Source organism: Cervus elaphus, chromosome 33, assembly GCF_910594005.1.
Source record: "Cervus elaphus chromosome 33, mCerEla1.1, whole genome shotgun sequence".
In the NCBI taxonomy this organism is placed as follows: domain Eukaryota; kingdom Metazoa; phylum Chordata; class Mammalia; order Artiodactyla; family Cervidae; genus Cervus; species Cervus elaphus.
In genome coordinates this window covers 73810535-73838026 of record NC_057847.1, presented here as the reverse complement: position 1 = coordinate 73838026, position 27492 = coordinate 73810535, and the positions used below count along the sequence as shown (strand labels likewise).

Sequence of the window (27492 nt, the reverse complement as noted above, 5' to 3'; positions counted from 1 at the left end):
GCGTAGACATCTGCTTAAAGGGGCTTCACTCTTCCTGGTGTCACTGATGGAAGGCCTGTGAGCTCAAGACGGCCTGTTAAAGATGGATGATTTAGAGAGAGCCTCAGCTGCTGGGGGGAAGCCGATGGAGGAGAGCTTGCAGATGCTGGAGAGCAGGCAACTGAAAAGGTCGAGGGGGCAAAACAAGAGTTCTGTTCCGCTATCAGGGCAGTTGCCGGTGACCGTCCTGATTTGCTGGTGAAGATCTCAGTTGTCTGGTCCTGCCTACGTTACCAATGGAGCAGGAGGTGAGGCTGTCGGGAGAGAGCTGCAGGGTCGGGTAGGGTAGATGGCTGCTTGCAGAGAGAAAGGTGAACAGGCTTCCCAGAGAATGTGCGTGGGAGTGCTGCTGGTGGTCAGGGCCTTTCTGAATTTTGAGATGGGATCAATTTAAGACCAGACTGGTTGGATGTGTGTGTGTTCTCTTCCACACGGTCACCCCTGAAGGCCTGAGGAGGCAGCTGGTTCAGAGCTTCGATTCACCCAGGGTTTGGGATTACTAGGCAACTACTACAGAGAGAGACAGTGGCGGGTGGTGCCACGCTATTAACACCCACGTGGAATTTCATCCAGACGCAAAGGGGAGCGAGATTGAGAAGTTTACCTGATTAACGAGGTTGAGGCAGTGCCCTTGACCAGAAGAGCTGGAGGGATGGGCAGCTGTGGTGGGAAGCAGGATGGCCTGGTGAGGGACTGAGAGTCAGGAAGATGTGCTGCCATAGAGAGCAGAAAGCTGGAAGGAGGGAAGTCGTCAGCCCTGGGAGGGTGCAGCCACTACAGAAATGTGAGGAGCTGAGGCAGGAGGCGGGGAGGCTGGCGGCTCCGCGTGCTCTGGGTGAGCGGCGTCTGTGTGGGCCCGGGCGTGGAGGCCGGGCCCGGGGAGCGGCTGCCCATCCGCTGGGTGTGCGGGGCGGGTCCCGTCCTGAAACGCCCAGCTGGATTCCCTCAGGACTGTCTCCTCCCCCTCCTCCGCCACCGCAGCACCCTCAAGCCTCTGGTTTAGGGCTGTCTTTCCGTGCCGCCATAATCTGTATTTCTGTCTTTTTGTCCTTCGAGGCAATGACCTCCTCGCAGGCGGTGACTCTGTGCTCTCCTGGAGTCAGCCGAGTACGCGTGTCATCTGGCAGGTCCAGAGCGAATGTCACCTCACTGAGTGACCTTGTGGCTGCTGGCTGGCAAGTGGGGTGCAGGTCGGCCCGGGGGAGGGAGGCTTGCCTGGGACTTGCTTGTCTGTATAAGTCCACACCATGTTGTAATTGTAGATTGTTAAATAGTGCAAAAAGTTGTCTTATTGATGGAAACAACTGCTTTTGATGAGTGTGAATAAATTCTGCTCATTTCTGGCTTTTGGAGTTGGCTTGTCAGGTATGCTGTCTGCTTTCTCTGATTCTTCCAGGGAGACTTTTGATGTGTTTATTGATTCACTGGTGCTGGAAATATTCCATGGTAGTTCTTGATGCTGTGATTTGGAATATTATTACAGCTTCCCAAGTGCTTTGTAATTTGATTTCTTGTTTCTTAGTCCTCTGGTTCTCATGCTCCATATGCTGTAACTATCTAACATTTTCGTATTTTAAGTTCTTAAGTACCCATGCTGTGGACTTTCAGTGAGGCAGTAGTCTAGTATCGTAGTATAATGAAAATAACACTAACTTTAGGGCCAGGCAGATCTGGTGTTCAGTTACAGCCTGATAGTCACTAGCTTTTGAATCTTGGGCAGAGTTTTTTTGGGTGTATTTTTGTGGTTGTTGCTGGCTGCATGTGCCACAGTGGCTTACAGGACCTTAGTTCCCTGACCAGGGATTGAACTTGGGCCCTGGCAGTGAAAGCTCAGAGTCCTAACCACTGGACCACCAGGGAATTCCCCTCTAAGCTACATTTCTCTTCTCTTTTTTAAAAGAAGCTTTTGTTCTGGCTGTACTGGGTCTCTGTTGCGGTACATGGGCTCTAGAGTACGTAGGCTCAGTAGTTGCAGAGCTTGGACTTAGCTGCGGCATGTGGGATCCCGTTCCCCGACCAGGGATTGAACCCAGGCCCTCCTGCATTGGGAGTGCAGAAGCCTAGCCCCTGGACCACCAGTGAGGTCCCTTAAGCTTCGTTTCTTTGTCTTCAGCGTGGGGAACAGTGCCTGCCCATTCCGTGCAGGTTTCTCGCCGTCTGTCGCCGTTCTTCTCCCCTCAGCCATGCACAGGTTCCCACCGCCCTCACTTGCTTGTGTTTCTTCCCTGATCAAGTGCCTTAGCTGATGTGTGACACCCCGTCCACGCTTCAAGACAGAGCTCCAGTTGAGCATTGTCTAAGTGGTTTTGACGTGGTCTTCCAGGCCTTCTTGATCTATCCCTTCCCAAAGTGATTATAGTACTTACTCGTACCCCTTATGTGGCAGTATGGCATTCTGTCTGTGAAGTCTGCCACGGATCCTGTGTGTGTTGAATTCTTACACTGACAAGCTTCTTGTGAGTGTGTATATCTTGTTCTCTCCAGGTAAGTTGGAAGCATTTTCAAGTCAAGTCATAGATTATAGTTATTTCTTTTGTATCTTGTGTGATTCAGTTCAGTTCAGTCACTCAGTCGTGTCTAACTCTTTGCGACCTTGTGGACTGTAGCATGCCAGGCCTCCCTGTCCATCACCAACTCCCAGAGCTTACTCAAACCCATGTCCATTGAGTCGGTGATGCCGTCCAACCATCTCATCCTCTGTCGTCCCCTTCTCCTCCCGCCTTCAGTCTTTCCCAGCATCAGGGTCTTTTCAAATGAGTCAGCTCTTCGCATCAGCTGGCCAAAGTATTAGAGTTTCATTTTCAGCATCAGTCCTTTCAGTGAATATTCAGGACTGATTTCCCTTAGGATGGACTGGTTGGATCTCCTTGCAGTCCAAGGGACTCTCAAGAGTCTTCTCCAACACCACAGTTCAAAAGCATCAGTTCTTAGGCACTCAGCTTTCTTTATAGTCCAACTTTCACATCCATACATGACCACTGGAAAAACCATAGCTTTGACTGGACAGACCTTTGTTGGCAAAGTAATGTCTCTGCTTTTTAATATGCTGTCTAGGTTGGTCATAACTTTTCTTCCAAGGAGCAAGCGTCTTTTAATTTCATGGCTGCGGTCACCATCTGCAGTGATTTTGGACCCCCCCAAAACACAATTTGTCACTGTTTCCGTTGCTTCCCCATCTATTTGCCATGAAGTGATGGGACCGGATGCCATGATCGTTTTCTGAATGTTGAGTTTAAGCCAACTTTTTCACTCTCCTCTTTCACTTTCATCAAGAGGCTCTTTAGTTCTTCTTTGCTTTCTGCCATAAAGGTGGTGTCATCTGCATATCTGAGGTTGTTGGTATTTCTCCTGGCAGTCTTGATTCCAGCTTGTGCTTCATCCAGCCCAGCGTTTCTCGCAATGTACTCTGCATGTAAGTTAAATAAGCAGGGTGACAATATGCAGCCTTGACGTACTCCTTTCCTGATTTGGAACCAGTCTGTTGTTTCATGTCCAGTTCTAACTGTTACTTCCTGACCTGCATACAGGTCTCAGGAGGCAGGTCAGGTGGTCTGGTATTCCCGTCTCTTGAGGAATTTTCCACAGTTTGTTGTGATCCACACGGTCAAAGGCTTTGGCGTGGTCAGTAAAGCAGAAGTAGATCCTGGTGGGCGGTCGTCTGTGGGGTCGCACAGAGTCGGACATGACTGAAGCGACTTAGCAGCAGCAGATGTTTCTACTGTGGTCAGATGTGATGTATCATAAACTGTTGAGTAAATAAAAGCAATCACGATGACGGGTAAACAGAGAAGATAAGCCTCTTTACCTCACTCAGATATTCATTGCGCGAATGTCCACTGAGTGTGCACACGTGGCATTGAAGCGCACTGCTGCACTATCCTGAGGCCTGTTAGCTGGTGGAATCCGTTTCCTCACACCTTTATCTCGGGCTGGCCTTGTGACTTGCTTTGACAGTCGACTGTGGCAGAAGTGATTTGCGGGTTCTGCCTCCTGGGCCTTGTGAGGCCTGGCAGTCTTCTCTTTGCCATCGTGGAATGCTCCAACCACATGTACTGAACTACAGACTGTATTACTGAGCTGTTAGAGATCACGTGTGGTGAGAGGTCCAGCCAACAGCCCGCATCTTTGCCTGAGACATGTAGGTGATGCCATTGTAGACTCTTTTTTTTTTTTTTTTTTTAAACATTTATTTATTTATTTGGCTCTGCCGGGTCTTAACTGCAGCATGTGGGAACTAGTTCCCTGACCAGGGATCAAACCCAGGACTCCTGAACTGAGAGCATGGCGTCTTTGCCACTGGGCCACCAGGGAAATCCCCATTGTAGACTCTTAACCTCAGTCAGAGTGACAGACAGCAGCAGATACCTGAGTGATCCCAGGCAAGGTTAGCAGAAGAACCTCCTGCTGAGCCCAGCCGGTCATAGACGTATAAGAAATATTAACTTGTTACTGCTCTAAGTCACTAGTGGAAATGGCCCTACCTTTTTAACTTCTCTCGTGGAGAAGCCTGTCGTAGACGTGGAAGTTCAGAGCTCACAGCTGATGTTGTTCCCTGTCCCACCCTCTACTGTCTTCAGTCCTTTATGGTGGTGACCTGAGTAGTAGCTATAAGAAAGAGGATCGAGAGAGAGCTATATTTTTTTTTATAAAAAATGCCCTGTGCAAGCTTTTCTGATCCTGAATGTTATTTAATGAACGTGATGCCTCTGATCTCCCCACTGCCCCCCTGGAAGTGCAGAGTCGAGACTGGGGGCTGTCTAACAGCGTCCCTGACATCAGGCTGTCCTGATGTGTGTTTCATTCTTGTTGAAGCTGGTATTTTTTAAGTTCTTCCTGTTGGCCTGTAGCAGAATTGCGCTGCTTCTTATGATGTAACTGTAAATACTTAAGAAACTCTTCCTGGGGTTGCAGAGGGAGAAGACATGTACTTATTTGTTGGGTAGCTAAAAATACCTGTGAAGGAAGGCATGGGAAGTTAGCAACACCTCTTGCTTTTAAGTAGGGAAATGTGGCCAGGGGACAGGAGTAGGGGAGAGGTCTTACACTTTTGTGCAAGAAATGATCACCCATTGCTTTCTTTTTTTTTAATAAGAACAAAGAGGACCCGGTTTGCTGAATGCTTTGGGGCTCCCAGCGCCATTCTGCGGGTTCATACACAGGAGTTTGTGACCTGCTTCTGAGTGCTAAACCTTTACTGTATAATTACTGTCAAGAAGCATATACTTACTTGTTGGAAATCATACGGAATTCTAGCTGAAGGGGAAGTTTTTATCTAATATGTATTTTAAAAAATAACAGGAAAGAGCCTTAAATGCATGGGTTCCTTCCTCTCCTGGGAGTGAAGAATTTGCTGTCTGGCCTGTTGCTTCCCAGCTCACTATGAAGTCTGACCTTCTTTCCCTGAGTTGGGACAGAACTAGGCCAGACTTGTAGTATCAAGGATTTGAAGGTGGGAAAGGGAAACTTACGGCCATGCAACCTTGGAAAATCACTTACCTTTGCCTCAGTTTCCCCACCTGTAAAATAGGGTTGTGTTAATGCCTACTTTATAAAAGTGGTTGGAGAATCCGAGATAAACTATATAAATCATCTTGGCATAGAGCCTGATCCCTCATGTCGATGCTCAAAACTGATATTGGCTCCATCATTACTGGTTAGTGTCTGTTGATTTTGGGCCCTTTGAAGGAGTAAGGGATATGAAATTCTTTTCACTGAGCATGAAAGATGTTTAGAGGAAGAAGGAGTGATCAGTTATCTGCTGGTGTGTAACAGAGTCCCACAAATTGGATGGCTTGAAGTATGAGTGGACAGTGTCTCATCATCCTGTGGTTTGACCAGGTGGTTTTTGTCTCCTTAGGTGTATTTGTGTATCTGCAGTCAGATGGTGACTGGTGAGGCTGAGTGGTCCCCCGTGGACTCCCTCGCATGTCTGGTGGTTGCTGCCGGCTGCTGTTTGCAGCGAGTTGGTTCTCCCCTACTGGCTGCTCCTGTTCAGGAGGCTAGACCAACTCCCTCACGGCATGGCAGTCACGCACGCTCCAGGGTCACATCTCAGCTCGTCTCTGCCGTCTCTGATTTCCCGCTGGCCAGAGCAAGTCTCAGGACGCATCCCAGGGTCACGGGGGAGGATGAGACTCCATCTCGGTGGAGGAGGGGCAGCAACGCCTCTGCAGCCATTTTTAATCTACCACACGCTTGACCTTAACTAGCTGCTTGGTGAATATTGGGCCCAGAACGTAAAGGCTCTGTTGGCTTCTCCAGGTTTCATGTATCGCTGATACCTTCGTTAGTCTGACAGGGGAGCTGACTAGGGAAGTGGAGGTATTTTGTTTGGACTGAAGATTGGAGTGAAGGGTGGTGGCTGCTTTGCTGTATCTGAAGAGCTTTCCTGTGAAGGAAGGACGAGTCCCACGGCCTGGACATGGCTGGAAAGCGACCTCTCCTCCCCCTCAGGAGGGACTGCCACGTGAGACGTCACGGCTTTTTGATTGGAAGGAAAGCAGGAAATGGGTAATCAGGGGCTAGAGACTTTGCAGGAGTGTTTCCCTCATTGGATGACTTGACTCGTCTCTCATTCTAGGACTTGGGAAGAGCACTGCTTTTTTTGCTGAGATGGGGTGGGGTGGAGGTGGGGCGGGTGCCGGGAAGGGGGAGAAACCTCGTGCTGAGCCTGGAACGGTTACCCTGCCCTGAGGTTAAGTCTTCCTTGGTTTGTAAGGTCAGGTTTACCTGTGAACCGCTCAGAGTCCACACTGACTGTTGGCGTGAGGAACGTTTCTGTTTAGTACAGAGTCAGGGTTGCTGCATCTTGAAGATGGGTTTTCTGTGCATCTTGTTGGGTTAGGAATTGAGAAAAGACGTTGAAAAAATAAATATGTACAATTGTTCCAGGAGCTGCAGATTAAATGGTCCGCCCGTTCATGTCTAGTAAAAATGATTTTGGTGCCTCCTGACATCACGTGTTTTGTGCTGTGCCAGGAGTGGTTTTGAGGTCTCCTGATTCTGTAGCAGAACTCCAGGCCCAGCTGGTGCTTCTGCCTGGGAGAACACTGTGTCCCAGCGCGCGGTCAGATGGTGAGCCTCTCCCCTCCCGCTGTGGGTCGCTCCCTGGAGGAGGAGGCGGGGACGCCCGCCTGCTCACCCTCTGTAAAGCTGCTGAGCACATGTAGGTGTCGCCTTGACTTTGACTGTTCCCGCGCCAGCCAGTTCGGTCAGTGGTGTTTCTGTGGAGCCCGCCTCACTTCCGGCACTCGGACTATACGAAACAGAGACAGGCTACAGCACATACGGGACTCAGACACAGTGGTGTTTGCTTTTTGGTGGGGAGCAGAGTTTAAGCTGCACATAAATCATCCAGCTGAAGCAAAAGCTTGCTCTCCTGACTGGTGCATTTACAAGCTGGAACATTGTGGAAAACCTCAACCCACCAACTGTGACGCTCACTGGTTCTGTGCTTTGGGCTTCGACGTTCTTCCTGATGAAAATAATAATTATGTTAGTCTGACACGGTTGCCCAGTGTTCATGCCTCTCACTGCACGTGTGCTCATAAATGAGGCTGCAGCGCGGATTCTTGTCTTTGATCAGATGTTTCCCAACATGTGAGCGTTGTGTTATTCATGCTGATGTGCCCTTCTCTTCTCTTGCTTTTCAGAATGGACCGCTGAGCTATGAAGTGTTTCAGACCCAGGAGGAGAGCGCCAGTCTGCCACTCACTCCTTTCTCCCCTACTAGTTATTTAAATTGGACTTTTAATATCCTCCCAGCTGCTCTTCAGCCACACATGGTGCATTGCTGCCATTCCCCGGATTGCATCTTTGACACACAGGCTCTTAGTAACCTTCAGCAAACAAAGAGGCCGCCTCCGGAGGCCGCTCACGGGGAGGGCGTCACCCCCACCGCCCCCTAGCTTCGGTGGCTCTGGATTGGAGTTCCGCCATGGAGCCTCGCATGGAGGCCTGCCTCGCACAGGTGCTGCAGAAGGATGTGGGGAAGCGACTGCAGGTTGGCCAAGAGCTGATAGACTATTTCTCAGACAAACAGAAGTCTGCCGACCTCGAGCATGACCAGACCATGTTAGACAAACTTGTGGATGGACTCGCTACCTCTTGGGTGAACTCCAGCAATTATAAGGTAAGCTGTGTGCAAGAGGATGCTCTTCTAGGTGGCTGGGCTACCTAGGGGGATCAAAATGGGTCCTTTGACGAGTCCTTTGAGAGCCATCAGCATGATTGATCCCTTGGTTTCCATTAAGACACTCAGTCACGTTGTGGCTTTTGGACATTTCATTCTAGAGCAAGTAGAGTTTTCTTTGATTTTGTTGGAGATCAAAACACCCTTATTCTTCAGTGTACTGAGAGAAGGCCGTGTGACCAGATAAAGAGAGGCTTTTATGTGGAAAAGGTGCAAGTATTTGCAGCCTTGAAGTTAAAGTGACTATCATGTCTTGCAGTGAGTGGCTCTTTGTGAATAACAAGTGACCTCATTGATTTTCTTGGGGCTGGGGGTGGGGATTGGCAGTAGGATGAGGGCTTCTTACCTTCAGGTTCCTGTTTTGAAGTTGGCCCAGGCACCTGGCCAGCAATAGCATGGTTTGCCAAGGACTCTCCTGAGACCTGTTTGTAATGGCCTGGAGGTTACCCTTCGGGTTCCAAAGGTCAGGGTTCCTCAGGTGCCCCTGGTGGGTGGAAGGGGGCAGGTGGGGTCCTGTGAGGCAGATGAGTTGGGAAGGTGGACCTTGTTGCCATTCAGGGGCTGAGTTTTCCGGAAGGAAATCTGGGCTGGACTCTAGGTGCTGAAGAGGTGTCACTTCCCCCTCATCCCCTCCCCACCCAGTGTGTTAAGACGCTGGCCCCTTTGGGTCTAGGTCGGGGTGGGAGACAGGGTGGGCTGCTGCGTGACCGCTATAGGCGCTGCAGACCTTGCAGACAAAGGGGCTTGCAGACAAGAACCGTCTGTGGTGGTTTCACTGCGCCAGTCTTCTGACACGTGCGGACTCGTAACGGTGCTTATAGGGTTTCCTTGTTCGCTCTAATGTAGACTTTGTTTTCCAGTTACATTGAATGAATCTTATCTAACAGCAGGCTTTAGATTTATTAAGGGTGTTTACCTCAGTCCCTAATATTTCACTTAAAACTGGCCATAAAGTTTACCTTCCCTGACTTTGAAAGCTGAGCTTAACTTTTGTCTGTTTTATTCATCTGTTTATTCATTTAGCTGAACTTGCTAAATACCTCTTACCTGCTCTGTGCCGGTGCTGGGTGGCGGGAGTGTTGCAGAGGTAGACTGGTGACGTCCTTGAGGTCTGTGACGTCACCCTTGCTGTGTGCAAGTTAGGACGCTTCTGGCTGAGAGTACCTGAAGGCTGGCTTAGTTGGCTTAAAGTTTGCATAAGGAGATTGAGTAATTGCTTTTAAAACTTTAGAAAGTCCACATAGTTAAAGCAATGGCTAGGGAAGAAGAGTGACTGCTTGTGTCTTTTACTTGGGAGGAAACCTCCGAAGCTCCCCAGCAGACGTTTTTACATTACATTGCAGCATCACTGGGAATGGACAGGTGTCCACAGTGGCCTTCAGCCATCACGCTTCACCTCCTGGTCTCATGACGGGGTTCAGCCTCCCCTTAGTCAAACCTGTAGCTGTGTGGAGGGGTTGGGTACCAGACTCCTGCTAGGAAGAAGGAGGCGAGGCAAGGGGCAGAGGCACATGGATGTTAAATAAGTAACCCACAGGTTTGCCGAACCGCAGGAGCTTTCTTAGTTTCCTCATCCGTAATGTGGGAAAGTTATTGTATACACTAAATGAGAGTGAATATACAGTTATTACGGAGAAGGAAGTGGCAACCCACCCCGGTATTGTTGCCTGGAGAGTCCCATGAGCAGAGGAGCCTGGTGGGCTGCTCTCCATGGGGTCGCAGAGTCGGTCGCGACTGAAGCGACTTAGCATGCATGCATGCAGTTGTTAGATGGCAGCCGCATAATCAGCTTTCAGGCATTCAGTCACTGTTAAGACGTGGTCCCTGTCTTCACTGAACTCGTAGTCCGGGAGGGGCGGGCAAGGACATGTAAGTGAGCGGTTACAGTCAGTGTTGCGTGTGCAGTCGTAAAATGAAAGAAAGGGTTAGTCGCTCAGTCGTGCCCAGCTCTTTGCGACCCCAAGGACTGCAGCCCGCCAGACTCCTCTGTTCATGGGATTTTCCAGGCAGGGACGCTGGAGGGGTTTGCCAGTTTCCTTCTCCAGGGGATCTTCCTGGCCCAGGGATCGAACCCAGGTCTCCCGCATTGCAGGTGGATTCTTTACCAGCTGAGCCACCAGGGAAGCCGTAATAAAGACCCACAGAATTGGTGGGAAGACAGAAGAAAAGTAGTAACACTGTCTAGAGGAACCCAGAGGTCTGAAGACTGGGTTGATTTTTCATAAGAGGAATTGTAGGGTCACAGTGGAGTGAAAGATTAAGACTTGAGAACCTTTGTGAAGTAATTTCCAGGAAAGACAGCCCCGGGAAGGAAAGGAAAACAGGGTTTGCTGCTGCCTTGCATGTAGTCACAGACAGGTCGTCTTGCCTGTCTGTGCAGGGCGGCCGTTGGTCTCGGTCTCCGCTCGGGCCTCACGCTCTGCTGGCCTGTTTGGCTTCATCCCGATGGCTTTGGCGTCGGGGCCTCGTCGTGTGGTTCTGACCTTGCCCTGTGCTGAGTGCCCCTCTAGTCTGTAAGGCCTCTGAAGTGTGGTCACCGTGTGCCCTGTTCACACTGAGGCCCAGAGCTTGAAACCTCGCAGGTGCTCAACACAGCCGACGTCCCTGCGTAACTCGGGAGTTCAGGGGCACTCTGGCAAATATTCCTGGTTGCTTTACTGAAATCTGGAAGTGTATATTTTAGGGACCTACACTTGTTTTTTTCCCCTTAATCATGGCTTGAGATTACTCAGTCAGAGCCTGAAGTACCCTTCAGGTTTTATTTGAAGGGATTCACTTTGTAATAGACAATTCTCTGAAGCTTGGCTTCTTGACATTTGTTTTTTTCTTTTTAAATTCAGGACTAAAAAGATAAGGGGAAAAGAGAAGTACTTTTGACCTTCCAAAAGGATAGCACTTAGGTATTGTTATTCCTTTTCCCAGTAAGAGGATGTAGATGAATGCCAACATAGTGTCTTATTTTAAAAAATAGTTCGCTGGAGCCTGGATCACTTTACCTTTGAGTATTAATGTGGTAGACAGGTTTGGACCTGTTTTTGATTAAGGTTTAATAGCTACTGATTCCTGCTTATGTACCATATGCATTTAACATCTCATGTAATCTTCATAACATTCCTGCAAAGTAGATGGTGGTATCCTAATGTTATACATGAGGTTACGGGAATTACTGAGAATTAACAAGATAATTTCTCTTTGTGATCATGGAACTGGGATTTAATGTAGGACTCTGATTTCCTAGCCAGTGTTTCTTGCATTAGAATAGAGGCCAGCAAACTTTCTTAAAGATCACATGGTAAATATATTAGGATTGGTGGGCCCTGTGGTCTTCTTGTAAATATTTAACTAGTTTGGGCCATTATAAATGCAAAAGCAGCCCCAGATAATGTGTTCATGAGTGGCTATAGCTGTGTTCCAGCAAGACTTAATTTACATAAACAGATGGAGATGGCTGGCCCCTGGACCGTAGTTTACTAGCCCCAGCACTAACTGAAACATTGAGCACCTATGGTGTGTAGACACTTTTCTTTACTGGTGGGAACTGTTCATGATTCATTTGGGAGAAGAGTGAGCCTTATAATTTGTACCTAATTTGGGAATAGGGGAAGCCATCATTTTGATAGAACTCAGTTTGCTTTTGGAGCATCTTATATGGTATTTTAGGAAGCTTGCCTTTTTGGCTCTTTCATGCAGCCTCATTTTAGGCTCAGTATATGTTCTGTTAGCCTGTCCCTGATTGTTTACTGTGAGCTGACTTTGCTGAAATCAGCCTCTGTGCACTGGTACCAGAGTGAATCTCAGAGACAGAGTTTTGGGTGAAGTAGAAAAGAATAGCTTGGTTGCTTTGCCTGGCAGAAGAGGCACAGCAGGCTTCTGCCCCCTAAAACTGTGTGTCCCTTGAGGTGGAAGCAGGACCCTGCCTCAGGGCTGCACCGTTTGTTGGCTGCTCCTCCCTTGTCTCTGCATCCCTTCCCTTCCTGGGTTAGCAACTGTTCCATCTGCCCTTTGGAACTCAGGGAAAGTCGAGGAGGCTGCTCGTGCCCAGGCGCCCCTACAGGGTCCTGCTTGGTCCCGGCTTTGGACGTTGTTGAGTCATCTTGGGGAGTGAGTAGCTGGTCATTTAAGTAGTGTCCTCGTACGGCTGGGACTCCCCAGGACTGCACCCCACCGCCAGTCCAGGGTGTCACTGCGAGGACTTGATGAGCCTTCTGTGATGTCACAGTGGCTGGGGGAGACACGGTAGAGGCGGAGTCTTTGTTTATGAGACTTCTTTTCTAGACTCTGTGTGTGTGTGTGTGTGTGTATGTATGCTCAGTTGTGTCCAACTCCACAGACTGTCCCGCCAGGCTCCTCTGTCCATGGGATTCTCCAGGCAAGCATACTGGAGTGGGTAGCCATTCCCTTCTCCAGGGGATTTTCCCAACCCAGGGATCGAACCTGGGTTCCTTGCATTGCAGGCAGATTCCTTACCGTCTGAGCCGCCAGTGCCAGGAGTTATGCTAAATATGTGTTCATTTTTAACTTCAGATGAGATGGATCTTGCTATAGTCATTTAACAGGACTGATGTGAGGACACTGATGTGCAGATAAATCAGGTAACTTGATCAGGATGACAGAGCCAGTGATCAAGGTTTCTGGGCTTTGAGCCTAGGTGTTCGTGCAGTGACTGAAGTGAATGAAGCCCTGATCCGGTGCGCATGGTGCTCTGAGGGCTGGGTGTCCCTGAGGAAGCAGGCCAGGCACGGTCCCCTCCTCAAGGAGGACGTGCTGGCTGGCGCTGGGCAGCCTCGCTCGTCTGAATCTGACGCGTGCGGACACCACCCAGTGCGCTGCCGTCTCACGGCCCAGGCCATGCTGGCTTGGAATTTGTAGGATCTCTTTTAACTGAGGGCTTCCTTCATCTCTGCCCTGACGGTCTTAGTCGACTGTTCATGGGGTTCTCAAGAAGTGGTTTGCCATTCCCTTCTCCAGTGGACCACATTCTGTCAGAGCTCTCCACCATGACCCGGCTGTCCTGGGTGGCCCCACACGGCATGGCTCATGGTTTCATTGAGTTAGACAAGGCTGTGGTCCGTCAACATTCAGAAAACTCAGATCATGGCATCTGGTCCCATCACTTCATGGGAAATAGATGGGGAAACAGTGGAAACAGTGTCAGACTTTATTTTTTGGGGGCTCCAAAATCACTGCAGATGGTGATTGCAGCCATGAAATTAAAAGACGCTTACTCCTTGGAAGGAAAGTTATGACCAACCAATGTTGGCAGAGACATTACTTTGCCAACAAAGGTCCGTCTGGTCAAGGCTTTGGTTTTTCCAGTGGTCATGTATGGATGTGAGAGTTGGACTGTGAAGAAAGCTGAGTGCCGAAGAATTGATGCTTTTGAACTGTGGTGTTGGAGAAGACTCTTGAGAGTCCCTTGGACTGCAAGAAGATCCAACCGGTCCATCCTAAAGGAGATCAGTCCTGGGTGTTCATTGGAAGGACTGATGCTGAAGCTGAAGCTCCAATCTTTGGCCACCTCATGCAAAGAGTTGACTCATTGGAAAAGACCCTGATGCTGGGAGGGATTGGGGGCAGGAGGAGAAGGGGACGACAGAGGATGAGATGGTTGGATGGCATCACCGACTCGATGGACATGAGTTTGGGTGGACTCCGGGAATTGGTGATGGACAGGGAGGCCTGGCGTGCTGCAGTTCATGGGGTCGCAAAGAGTCAGACACGACTGAGCAACTGAACTGAACTGAACTGAACCGAATGGTCTTAGTGGTCTAAAGGTAGGACTGTAAGGAATCTATAAAGTTGGGGAGGCCTTGATGGAAAGATGGGGTTAAATGGCACCAGGAAGGATCAAAAGGAGTGAGTTGCAAATTCAGAGAGCCTTCTCGTCCTTCTTGTTCCTCCGCGTCTGGCAGTACTATCTCAGTATAGACTGTGGACAGTTGCGTCTCTTCTAGCTGCTCTATGGGGCGCAGGATGACCACTGCCCTGGTTCAGGTGCCCTTTCTGGCCTGAGGGGAAGGTGCTCACGGATAAGGGAGGCTCCTCTGGGCCCCTTGCCTGTCTCCAGAGCCTCGACTGTCATGGAGGTTTTAATTTCCCCTGGTGTCCCTGAGAGGAGAGCAGAGAGGACGGCTGGACTCAGGTGATGTGACTTCTGTCTCTGCCTTTCTGCCTGGTGCTGCCGCAGTGATGAGGCTTCGCAGAGGCTGTTCCTTCTTCCCAGGTTTTCCCTGTTGCCTTGTCCCGTCGGTTGCAAAAGTTGAATTTTTCTGGGTATAGTTTAAAGACAGGTGCCTCTCTTCTGAGTAGGAAAGCTGCAGGGAGTGGTAATCAACAAAAACCAAAGCAAAGCAAAAAAAATAAAAATAAGCTTGGAAGAATTATTTTAAGAAAATTTATGTGTCCTGTCAAGTAAAAATGGTGTCCTTGATGTATGTAATTAATGGCATTTCTTCCTGAGTGTGTGTTTATGTATATGCAAGGGCAGCAAAGTGCATTGGAAGTAGTTCGGATTGGAGGATGAACAGTCTGAATTCTCATCCTGGCTCTGCCATTTAGCCTTTTGAGCAGGTCAGTCTGCTCATCTGTGAAGTGAGTCTGGTGACAGCTGGCCCACAGCATTGTTATGAGGGTGCAAGGAGCCTGTACACGAAGGTGCCAGGGCCGCCTGGCGTGAGCATGTGGTCAGTGAGAGGAAGATGATGATGGATATGCAGTCACTGGGCCCAGAGATAACAAGATCTGTGGAAAGTGAACCTTTCGGTGGGACTGAGTTTGTGTGCCTTTCTTAGTCCTGGTCAGCCTGTTCCTTGGAGCAGAGGCCTTGGATCCTTTGTAACAAGATATGACTCCTTAAACCACGCACTGTTGATAAGAGAGGCCCTGAGCAGAGCAGCAGCTGGCCTGGGATCCTAAGAGTGAGCTTAAAGCCTGCTGGCAAAGGCAGCCCGCTGGTGGGGGACCCCAGTCTTCAGAGGGTTTCATTTGTTCTTTTTATTTTTACCTAATAGTTCACCTTGTTTCAGAAAGCTCAAACTGAAATACGGATACATATAATGAAATCATAAATTGAATGTCAGAGCAAAAAGAAGAAGAAACGGCTAGGGTGAGAGCACAGGCCCGACAGTGAGGCTGATGAATCCGTGATTTTGATGTTTACAAACAGCTCACTTTTATGAAGCACTCTTGTGTATCAGGATCCGTGAAGCACTTCTTGTTCATTGCTTTGTTTAATCATGAAGCAAGTACCCCTGAGAAGCCCTGGGATTGCTCCCATTCAACAGCTGGGAACTGCTTAAGAGCAGAGAAGCAACTTGCCCAGGGTCACAGAACTGGAAAGTTATTTTAATCTGGATAGTCTGTCCTCAGAGCCCACATCCGCATCGGAGCAATGCTGCTTCCTTTATAATGCTGCAACGATATTTATAGTATATTTATCAGAGCAAAAGAGTGTTAGGGTGTACCCCACAGCTAACAGTGATGACTTTAGGAGACTGGGTCCTGAGTGACAGATAAGCAGCTCATTTTGTACTTTAATAAAAAACCCCAAACTATTAAAGATCAGTATGTTTAAAACAGTTTTTTGACTGGTCCTAATGGAATCATGACCTTGTATACTGTTTAAACTCTTTATTTTGGAAAATACCCAAACCTACAGGGAAGTTTCACAAAACTGGAAAAAAGCCTTGTTTACTACAGCCAAGATATGGAAGCAGCCTAAGTGTCCATTGATTGATGAACTGGTTGGCCAAAAAGTTCGGATTTTCCTGTAAAATGTTATAGAAAAACCCAAATGAACTTTTTGACCAACTCAATATGATGGAATATTATTCAGGCATAAAAAAGAATGAAATAATGTTATTTGTGACCTGGATGGACCTTGAGGATATAATGCTAAGTGAACTAAGACAGAAAAAGACGAATACATCCTGTATTATCTCACTTATATGTGGAATCTAAACAAAACAAAATGCAAACCAAGTTCACAAATGTCTGCCAGAGGCAATATTTGGGGCTTGGGCAAAATAGGTGAAGGGAGTCAAAAGGTACAGATGCCAGCTCTAAAATGACTGAGTCCGGCTGTGTGATGTGCAGCGTGGTGAAGCTAGTCATGCTGCCTTGCGTAGTTGAAAGTTGATAAGATAGTAAATCTTAAAAGTTCCCATTACAAGAAAAAGAAATTCTATGAATGTGTGTAGTGATGGACGTTAAGTAGACTGACTGTGGTGATCATTCACAGTGTATGCAAATACTGAATCGCTACGCTGTCCTCCTGAATAACGTAATGTTGTATGCAGTTATACCCCAGACCCTCCCCGGAACCCAAACATTCCAGTGCAGTTTCCGCATGTGCCATCCAGACCCCAGTGGCGGCGCTTCTATCTGCTCTGTATGTGAACTGTTGGGCAGGAAGTGGTAAACGTCATGCTCCTTTGCTCCTGACTATTCATGTTTCCTAAAGGCAAGGGCGTTCACTCATATAGTCTTAACGCAGGTCTAGGACCTCAATACAGGTCCTAATACTGTGTTAGGATTGGTAAGAATACTAATCCCTGGACGAGGAAATGGCAGCCTGCTCCAGTATTCTTGCCTGGAGAATCCCGTGGACAGAGGAGCCTGGAGGGCTACAGTCCATGGGGCTGCAAAGAGGGGGACATGCCTGAGCGTGCACGTGTGATGCGGTCTGTGAATCTTGTGCACGTTTCACCTGTCGTCCTGCCGATGTCCTTCATGGCGAGAGGAAGAAGACCTTTGTGGTCTCCGGTTAAGCTCCCTGGCTGCGTTTTCATCCTCACTTGTGCGGTCCCCTTTGGCCTGGAGCAGTTCATTGCCAGTCTGTCCTTGTCTTTCTTGACTTAGTACTAGGCTGTCTATTTTGCACAGTCCTTCCATTTGAGTTTGTTTTCTGCTTCTCATGGTTCGATTGGTTCTGTGTTGTGCAGTGGGAAAACCATGGAAGTGATCATTGTGTCTTATCAGAAGGCATGTGGTATTCCTGTCCTAGTTGGTAAAGAGATGCTTGCCAGGTTACTTCCAAAAGTTGTTATTTTTTCCTCTTAAAATGAATAGGTATCTTGTGGGGAGATATTTTGAGACTATGTGAATATCCTGTCATCAAGCTGTCACCTACCAGCTTTAGTATTTGTTGATGATCCTTGTGTAAGATAATGATTTGGATGCTAAAGGGTGATTTTCTGATTCCATCATTTCTTCCCCATTTATCAGTTGGCTTTGTTTACTTTTGAAATGTATATCCTTTGTCTATTTGTATAGCAAGAATTAAGTGTATACTTTGATAGTTATCCCCAAAAGGAACTATTGTGAGGAAAGAAGAAAATGTTTAAAATTAGTCTTATGTAGGTACATTTATGTTCGTAAAGAATTTAAGGCTGCCTAATCCTTTGTGAATGTAAAATTAATGTGAAATTTGGTTTGGACTCTGGGCTTCCTGGCAGGCAAAATAGAAACAGAGAGACCAAAGGAAAAAAAAAAAGAAACAGAGATGGTTATCTATCTGTACATTTTAAACAACGGTGGAAGGAATATAGAAGGGCAAATAACAGTCGAATGTCTCCTTGGATTTAGCAGGACGTTAAAGGGCACTTTGTGTGAGGAAAAGGAAGAAGAGCGCGGGGAGCAAGTGGAGCAGCAGAGAGCAGGGAAGGAGCTGCAGGCTGCGGACGCAGGTCAGCAGCAGCTCTCGTGTGGCGCCGAGCCCCGCAGTCAGCCGCGTCTGACTCTCCTCAGCTCCTAGACTGCGTGCAGCCCGCCAGGCCCCTCTGTCCTTGGGATTTCCCAGGCAAGATACTGGAGTAGGTTGCCATGTCCTTCTCCAGGGGATCTTCCCGACCCAGGGATTGAACCCACGACTCCTGCATTGGCAGGTGGGTTCTCTTACCGCTGAGCCACCAGGGAAGCCCTCACTAGTTAGAGCTTTGGGCTAAGGGGGAAATTGTCAGATGGCATCCAAAGTGAATAGGTAATCAAGAGCTGACTGACACCACTGAGCTAATCTTCTTAACAGGTTAAGTAGAGGAAGAGTCTGTGACAAGGACCACAGCAAAGAATCCAGAGAAACTGGATGAAACTGGCTTGAATAGAGATGGGAGTCGACCTGGAGTAATGATCTGGCTACAGCTGACTGTCACCAGGGATTTGGGGTAGGGGCAGAGACAGCGATCTGTTGTGGACCAGATGGCTGGGGTTATAGACAGGTAGGAAGTGCTTGGTACCAGGCCTGGTGGTGGGTCGACATTTGTGTTTAATCATCCTTAAAGGCTTTGTGGAAGAGAGGGGCTTTGGGCCTTTTTTGGCTGAGAGAAGGCAGACAGCTCAGTGACCCCACAGAGCAGCGTGTCATGGGTGTCCTTAGCAGAGGTCACGTTCTGAGAGAAGTGGCGTGTTCTGCACTCGCGGGGTGGAGCTAGAGCCCCCGGCAGGGAGTGCCTGGCCTCTGGCACCCTAGGAGGCCACGGAAGGGCCAGCAACCCTGGGTGCTGACGTGGTGGTGTAGACGGGGCTGAGTCAATGTAGCTTTATGCGTGGTTTTCTCCCATGAGTCTTTAGCTACCATTTCTTTATCCATAGCTGTCAGCATCTAGGTTGTTCTGGTTTTTTTGGTCGCAAGCGTCACTGCATTGTTGAACGTGCGCGTGCTCTTGCCCTCTTGTGTGTGTCTGTGCTGGAACTTCTCAAGAGTTGGATTGGTGGGTCGGCTGTGTGAGCGCCTTGGAACCAGTCCTGGTGTTACTTTCCTGAATGCTTTTTCCTTTTCGCTGGGCAAGTGAAACGATGTCTCTGTTGCCAGGAGCAGTGTTGGAGAACCTTTCTACAGCTTCTGACCTTTCAGATAAAAGCAAGTCTTATAAGGATATAAGCTAAATAATTTTATTTTTGTTAATCTCATTTCCCCCTTAAATGATTGCTGCAAATAGGTTCTGTCTGGGCCGTCTTAAGACATTAGCAGGGTAGGGGACGTCATTAGCCAGGAGGAGGGCATCCAGACACCTTTACAAAGGCTGCCCTGAAGTGGATTGCAGGAGTGGGGTCTCTGTTGTCATTTATTCCCATTAGCTTTTCTTTCTTTTTTTAAACACAAAACAAGAGAGTTGTAAGGAAAAAACTGTCGTAACATTTCTTCTTAATGCTCCTTCCTTTTTCCAAGTGCTTTCACACCTGCCAGAACCTAAGTATCGGTTCATCCTCACTGGTCTTAGATGGGAGATGCTGAGGAAAGCTAAGTGGATAGTCAGTTGGTTTTTGTTGGACAGTGAGGGTAGGTGTGTGATTTTGTTCAATTCTTCATATAATTCTAGCCCAACCTAAGGAGTATTTTTTTTTTTTTCACAGCTTTGTAAAGAAAAGAACTGATATTAACCTTTCTGATTGTGATGAGGAAGTCAGGTAGACTTTGAATAGTAACTCAGTTCAAGCCAGTTCAAGCCAGAGAGGGCGTCACTGGGGCAGACCCCTGGCCGGGAGGGTTGTAGAGATGGATGACTGTGGGGACAGCATGGGGTGGGGCGTGAGCGGTCTTGCTCTGTCTGGCCACTGGCTTCTGGGACACTCCGTTCAGCACTGAACTCGGCCACCGTGGCCCCGCGTCACATCTTGTAGCCCCATCACCAGGGGCAAGAATCTCTATTCTCCCAGCTTGTGGTAAATCACCTCCCCAAGCCTTCGGCCCGCTCACTGTGGCCGGGGTGGGTGTGGTGCTGCAAGGAACTGGTGGCCTTGCTCAGAAAACTTCTATGTCAAGGGCTGGAAGACGTCTGGGGGTGGGCTCCCCTAAAAGAAAGAGGACTTGGCTGGGGGACACGTGGCCTGAGCATGACCACTGTGGGAATGACGAACTTCACGGGAACTTCTTGCCTTATTCCTGGAGAGGCTGCAGGGGCCCCTGTGGACTGCCCAGAAACTGGGATCAGAGCCCTGGGCTCACACCACCACTCTCCTTGTTGATGGGGCCTCTGCTCCTCGCGCTCAGGAGTCAGCAGCCTGGGGCGGGCCCCTCCCCTCCGGGCTGGCCTGCTCCCTGCCGTCTCCGCGTGCGCCTCACTTCTCTCCTCGGACGACCCCATGTTATGTGGGCTTTCAGCTCTGTCATCCGGTGAGAGCGTTCCGTCTTTCCCAGCCCCTTTAGACCGAGAACTTGTTCTTAGTGTCTATTATACCAATTTTTGTAATTCTGGTACTAAAATGCTAGTGTTTTTATGGGTATAATGCCCCTCTTTCAGTAGTTTAAACATCTGAAATCTGGATCACATATATTTTGCTGGACTTAGAGATTCACAAGCTGCTTTCTAATGTTTCAGACGTGCTCATGCTTACCATTTGCCTGTTCGGTTAAAACCATTCCTGCGTGTCTTGCTGTAACTAAGGAAATGGCAATTAACATGAGTGAAATTGAGCCTCTTATGTTTATTCATCACTTCCATTTTTCTGCGAGCCAGCTTGGGCCTTTCATTTCTGTCAGAGTTCCAAATGGAGTAATTTTACAATTAAGAGCAGAGCGGTGATGTTCAGGAGATTGATTCTGGGGAGATTGCCTCGGGGGCAGGAAGGGGACAACTCCAGGCTGCCTTCCCGCCTCCCCGAGTCTGGGTGGCTTCCTTGTGTCAGGGGCTGGACCCCTGCTCTTCTCCCCTGCGGCTCTAGGCCTGTTGTCTTAGTCCAGACCTTTTCTCCCCCCAGGACTACTGATTTTAGCCCTAATCAACCTTCCCTCCCAGTTTCGCTACTTTGAGAGAAGTGTGTTCAGAGCAGGTGGGTGAAAGGCAGTTCGCTTCCCAGGGAGTCATGCTTGGGGCCAATGCCAGACGTGCTCCCAGCCCATCCCTGGGTCCGCTCCCAGCGGGCCCTGTGTGGGGCCCTGTTGCTTCATAAAATGAATGAGAAGGTTTAGACTCCTCGAGCCCCAAAGTGCAGGGGGATGTGGGCACAGTGGGGACACGCCCCCACACCGAGGACAGCTGAGGTACAGGGATTTTTAAAAAAAAATGCTTATTGAACTATTTCTTAATGCTTATTTAGTTCAAGAAACTAAACTATGTGTATGCATCACTGATGCACATGGGGGTTATATGTTGCTTTAACATCTGTGCCTTAACTCTCCATGTATAGCCATACATAAATGATTTAGACTTAACATTTTCAAATACAGAAAGAATGACATGATGCTGCAAAAACAGGGGAATTTTGGTACTAGAGTTCCAAGGAGAAGTCTGGTATGGCATGTACCAAACTATTAATGGAGTGTTTTTAAGGGGGAGGAGAGCATTTAAGGGAAAAAGGAATGTTTACATTACTACTTCACTAAATATTTTCGGTCTTGGAGCTCTTTTTGGTAACACCTTGGCAATTAAAACACCTTGCAAAGAGTTGGACACAACTGAGTGGCTTTCACTTGACAATTAAAAATCCTTTTTCTTTTTTAAAAATTTGGGCCCTCAAAACTGTTAGTTCTTTCCACAGATCAGCTTTATTCATATTAGAGATGTGTTTCTGCCTAGGACTGTTCTCACTAATAACTGAGCAAGTGCAGTGATCAGGTTGAAGGTGGAGGAACAGGAAGCTGTCTAGAAGATGCTCTGGAGAGAAACCTTGAGTGCCGTGGGAGAAGGATTTGCTTCTTGAGGCCCATTGTTAATAATTTCATTTAAAAAATTTTTATTCAAGTATAGTTGATTTTCAGCGTTGTGCAGCCTTGATCTAGAATCTTACTTTGACTATCGCTTTCATATCTTTTGAAATTGTGTCCTGCCTCTGACTACTCTGGCTGTTGTTCCTTATCAAGTGCTGGAAAATGCTCCCCAGAGATGTTTAGGAATCCCTTTGTGATACTGGGACTTCCACTCATCAGTTCCTAGTTGATACTCTTTTTTTTTCCCTCCTTTTTTGTTTGAAGGCGACTCCAGTTCTGTAAAATACTTAATTTCTCTTGGTCAAGGTAAGAGCTTGGATTCTGGGGCCAGACTGCTAGGGTCAGAGGGCCTACTCCTTCCCTGACTATCCCACTCACTGGCCATGTGATGCTGGGTGGTGGTAAGCTCTCCAGGCCTCAGTTTTTCACCTATGAAACGGGGACAGTATCCATCTTTGGGTTGTGGGGGGTGAGAGAGTCCATACACAGGCAGTGTTCGACAGCTGCACACTGCTGTGACTGCAGGCTTGCTAGTTTTACGATTATTTTACAGTGGCCACTGTGATAACCTTTCATTTCTCTGCGGTTGGTCCAGCACTATCACCACTTGCTTTTGGTTACCTGTTATGACATAATCGACTCAGTGAACATGAATTTGAGCAAACTCTTGATAGTGAAGGACAGAGAAGCCTGGCCTGCTGCAGTCCATGGGGTTGCAAAGAGTTGGACACAGCTGAGCAACTGAGTAACAACAAATGGGTTTCAGTGATCCCAGAACCATCAAACAGTGGCCGAAAGAGAGGCCGCAGGGGAAGAAGCCTGTGGTAGCAAAGCAACCTCATCTCGGAAAAAGTGCATTTGAGGCAGCTTCCGTAGTGTCTCTGCAGGGCGCCGGGTGCAAGTTTACTGGCTCCTGTCCCTCCGTGCATTAGCATCTGTACTCAGGTGGGGAGTGGGGTACCCTCTCCCTCCCCCTCACATTTCACTGAGATGTGATTGACATATAACATTGTATTACCTTACAGTAAGCAACATCATGATTTGTTGTGAGAGGATCACCACAAGAAATTTAGGGAGCAAACATCACCTCACATAGTTACATATATTTCTTTCTTGTGATGATAACTTTTCAAATATGCTCTCTTAGCAGCTTTCAGGTAGAGAATACATTGTTGTTAACTGTAGCGGTCGTGCTAAGCAGTACAGCCCCAGGATGTAATGTTTATTTTATTATTTGAAATTTAACTAGTTTACTTAAGTATAATTGACCTGCAGCTCTGTTAGTTTCAGGTGGACAGCAGAGCAATTTGATGCTTCCGTACATTTTACAAAACAACCTCCTCTCCCTCCCTTTCTCAGATGAGCACAGAGCTGATCACAGTGAAGAACAAAAGAGAACCCTGTGAACGGGGGGGTGGGACAGGGCTGGGGCTGGGGAGACCGTAGCCTGGTGCGTGTGCTATGAAAAGAGGAAGGTGGTTTTGCTTGAATGGAGTTAAAGTGAATTAGAAGCATTTGTGCATTTTGCCAAAATGAATAACTACAGTGAGGGAGATTGTGGAAAAGGAGCTGTCTGAATATCATGAAGAGACTCATCAGATATTTGATCTCCTGCCCCGTGTCAGAAATAATAGTAGGTTTCCATATGCTTTGTTCTTACCCTGCTTCCTAGAAATTGGTTAGTCCTGAGACCCCTCAGGGTTAGGTGATGTCCTCTAGGCCACAGCGCACAGGACTGGACTTTACTGGGTGTTTGTAGGGCGGCAAGGCCTTTGGGTCCCTCCTTCAGCCTCGAGAAGATTGAGGCTGAATCCATCGTGTTCGGGGGTAAGTTCAGCAGCTGCTGGTGAGACGGAGGCGTCCCAGTGCCTCATCACAGTGCCTGGGTAACGGCCTGCTGTCCACAGCGAGTGAGGGAAGCTCCAGGTGAGGACTTCGGGCGGGCTAGCGTTCTGTTTCAGCAGCTAGAAGAGTAATGTTGATTGCCTTGGAACCAGGATTAGGAAGAACACATTTATTTATTTCTTACTAAGAACAAAGGAGCCTTTTGGAAGGGAGAGAAATGATTCTAGGTATTATTTATTTAAAAAATTTTTATTTTATTGAAATATAGTTGATTTACAATGTTGTATTAGTTCCTGGTGGACAGCAGAGTAATTCAGTTACACGTACATATATATTCTTTTTTACGTTGTTTTCCATTATGGTTTATCACAGGATATTGGACATACTTTCCCTGTGCTGTACAGTAGGACCTTGTTGTTTATTTAGGTACTATTTAATGGTACCTCTGAGGTCAGAAGGAAATAGCTTAATAATAGTGGAGCAGCAGATAAGGTAAAGTAAATAAGCAACCTTATTTTTAAAAAGGAAGGCCCTTGCCAGGGTCAAATTCATGTTTTTTGGCTGGCTTTGTTTTAATATTTGATATGGACTCTCTGTGAGGTTTTGGCAAGGAAGTTTTGTTTTATGGTAATTTTAAAAAGTAATATGCATTTGGACTGAGATAAAGAATTGGAAGTTCCTGCTGGTATTTATTTGGCTGGGTCGGCAGTTGACAGTGGGTCCGGGAGTCTCGCTTCTCATTTACATCCTGACCTGCCGTCTGTCTGGGAGGGCTTGGGATGCAGCAGCCTTCCTCCTGAAATGTACCCTCCACTCTACGGTCACCTTTGTGAGATGCTGATCTGCCAGAGAAGAGCATCTAAAGGTGAAAGTCAAGGTCGGCTCTATAAGATAGCCATTGCCAAAGCGATACCGTCAGACAGAATGGATCTTCCCTCCCCACATTCTTGGTACTAGAGGTCAGGGGACAGCTCTGATTGCAAGCTTAGGATAGGAGAGAATGCTTTTTAACTGATTGAGGGCATGGCCTTTCATTTCTAAGTGGTCTTAAAGAATTTATGGCCCATTGTTTGTTCATTCCAAAGTCCTAATGATATGGGTGATATTTTTTTCTCAGACAGGAATGTGGGTTTTGGCAGTGACTCTGCATCACAATGACTTGGAAATAACTAAGTCCTTTGGAACCAAAATGAAAATGTGCGGCCTCTGTGCATGGGATGTGTGTCTGTGAAAGAAATGTGTGCATGGCAAATAAAAAATCATTTTAAATTAGAAATAGTAGCTTCAGATTGGGAACATTTCAAATACATAGCATGAGGAGAATATGAGATGTGTGTGTGTGTGTGAATACTTACATCTATTTATCAGGAAGATGGTCTCCTGCACTCAAGGACCGTTTGTAAAGACTTTTCAGTGGGGAAATGCTGATGGAATGAGGTAAAGTGAAAAAGGCAGGTGCAAAATTTAGATACAGCAAGATCTCAACTGTGCACAAATGTGTACAAAATGTGTACAAATGTGTACAAAAAGGTCTGGAAAGAACTGTGTGAAAATTTGAATGGTATTAATCTATATAAGATTACAGATGTTAAGTTTTCTTCCTATATTCCTGTAATTTCTAAATTTTTCATGGTAGAGGCATGTGTTACTTTCATAAACAGAGACTTAAAGCATTTTCTTCTTCAGCTTCTTTTGAGAAGATATTGGTCAGGAAGTAATAGGGATGACATATCATCTATATTGTTTACTGCAGGAGGAAATGGATAGAAGTTGGACTTGTTGCACAATTGCATGTGCGAAATTAAGGAGGATCACCGGTAACTTACAGCGATTCCTTAATTTTTGTCTTGTGGAATTATGGTAACAATAAAGTAACATTTCATATTATATGGTAATATGACTGATCCCCAAGCGGTATTGCAGTTAGGGTCACAAATCCACTCAGCATATTCAACTACGTCAGCCCTACTTTTTCTCCATCAATTTTCATCTAATTACTCTAAAAAGAGAAAAAAAAAATCTGTAGAGAATCTGTTATGCATTCAGCACAAGAAATGTTGTGATAAGTTTTGCCAACTAAGTGAGCAAACATTGGTATGAATTTAGCTTATCTTGATGACTTACTCTTTTTTTTTTTACATTTAGTTTATCTTTTTGTGGTAATTGCTAGATTTTACTTTGTTGTTGCCTCAGAATTTTGAGATGGAAGAGTGTGAAATACGCCATGGCCACATGTTCAGAGCTGATCAGTCGTGCAGTCAGAGGAAGCAGTGCTGTCTGCGGGGTTTGATTCCTGCGTTACGGTACAAGGAAGATCAGTTCAAGGGGAAAGTGCTGCTTTATCTTCACCAATGCATACACCTGAAGCTGAAGCATATTCTTTATATAGTTCAAGCCATCAGAATGGGCATCTTATGCCATGAAAGAATGTATTGCCTCTTCCTGTCCCCTTCCCTAACAAATCAGCCTTGATAACGATTATAATCGCATCAGCGATCGCCGGGGTCTGAGGGAAGAGGTGGGATGGGGAGGCGCGGAGTGGTTGCTGACAGGTAGCGGGGCTCTTTTGGGCGATGAAGACGTTCTGGAATTAGACGGCGGTGACAGCCAGCAGCCTTGTGCGTGTGCTGAAATCACTGGACTGAACTTGTTAAAAGGATGAAGTCTGTGGTATGCGAATGATGTTCCTTTAAAAAAGGAGCATGAGAAGGAGAAGGGATTCCATATGTGAAGGATTCCCATATGTGTCCCATGAACTCCTTTTAGTCCTTTTAGTATTAATAGTAAATTACAGAGAAGCCTAGTTCTCCCAGAGAAGTCTGAGAGAAGGCTGAATTTTCACAGACATTTGACATGAGAGTTTAAAAAATCCCATGTGTTTAAATGATCAGTCCTGTCTAAAATGTTACAATGGAAAGACAATCTCAGGAGGTGGATAATGTCATACTTCAAAGATCTGTTTTAGGAGAACCTTTACGGGGATGTATTAATGAAGACTGCCTTCTGTTTTAAACTTTAAAATGAAACAAACATGTATGAGGTGTCAATATATAATTAAGTGAAGGAAGAGAAAGGAAGTAGGTGGGTTTTGGATTTTAAAAAATGAGGGTATTTTTTAAAAAATTGATTTATTTTAATTGGAGGCTAATTACTTTACCATATTGTAGTGGTTTTTGCCCTACATTGACATGAATCAGCCATGGCTGTACATGTGTTCCCCATCCTGAACCCCCCTCCCACCTCTCTCCCCATCCCATCCCTCTGGGTCATCCTACTGCACCAGCCCTGAGCGCTCTGTCTCATCCATCGAACCTGGGCTGGCGATCTCTTTCACATATGGTAATATACATGTTTCAATGCTGTTCTCTCAAATCATCCCACCCTCGCCTTCTCCCACTGAGTCCAAAAGTCTGTTCTTTACATCTGTATCTCTTTTGCTGTCTCACATATAGGGTCATTGTTACCATCTTTCTAAATTCTATATATATGCATTAATATACTGTATTCGTGTTTTTCTTATACTGTATTGGTGTATTGCTCCAGTTTCATCCACCTTATTAGAACGGATTCAAATGCGTTCTTTTTAATAGCTGAGTAATATTCCATTGTGTATATGTACCACAACTTTCTTATCCATTCATCTGCTGATGGACATCTAGGTTGCTTCCATGTCCTGGCTATTGTAAACAGCGCTGTGATGAACATTGGGGTACACATGTCTCTTTCAGTTCTGGTTTCCTCGGTGTGTATGCCCAGCAGTGGGATTGCTGGGTCG

General features: G+C 47.1%; 1 protein-coding gene across 12 annotated transcripts in view; it reads left to right on the top strand.

Moving 5' to 3' along the window:
• CLASP1 (cytoplasmic linker associated protein 1) overlaps nt 1–27492 on the top strand; it is a 266051-nt gene that overhangs the window by 28837 nt on the left and 209722 nt on the right. For all 12 annotated transcript variants that reach the window (XM_043894511.1, XM_043894523.1, XM_043894522.1 and 9 more), the window contains exon 2: nt 7692–8170. In XM_043894511.1, coding sequence (XP_043750446.1) covers nt 7976–8170 — 195 coding nt within the window. In that variant the 5' untranslated portion in view covers nt 7692–7975. The remainder of the gene's footprint in view (nt 1–7691; nt 8171–27492) is intronic.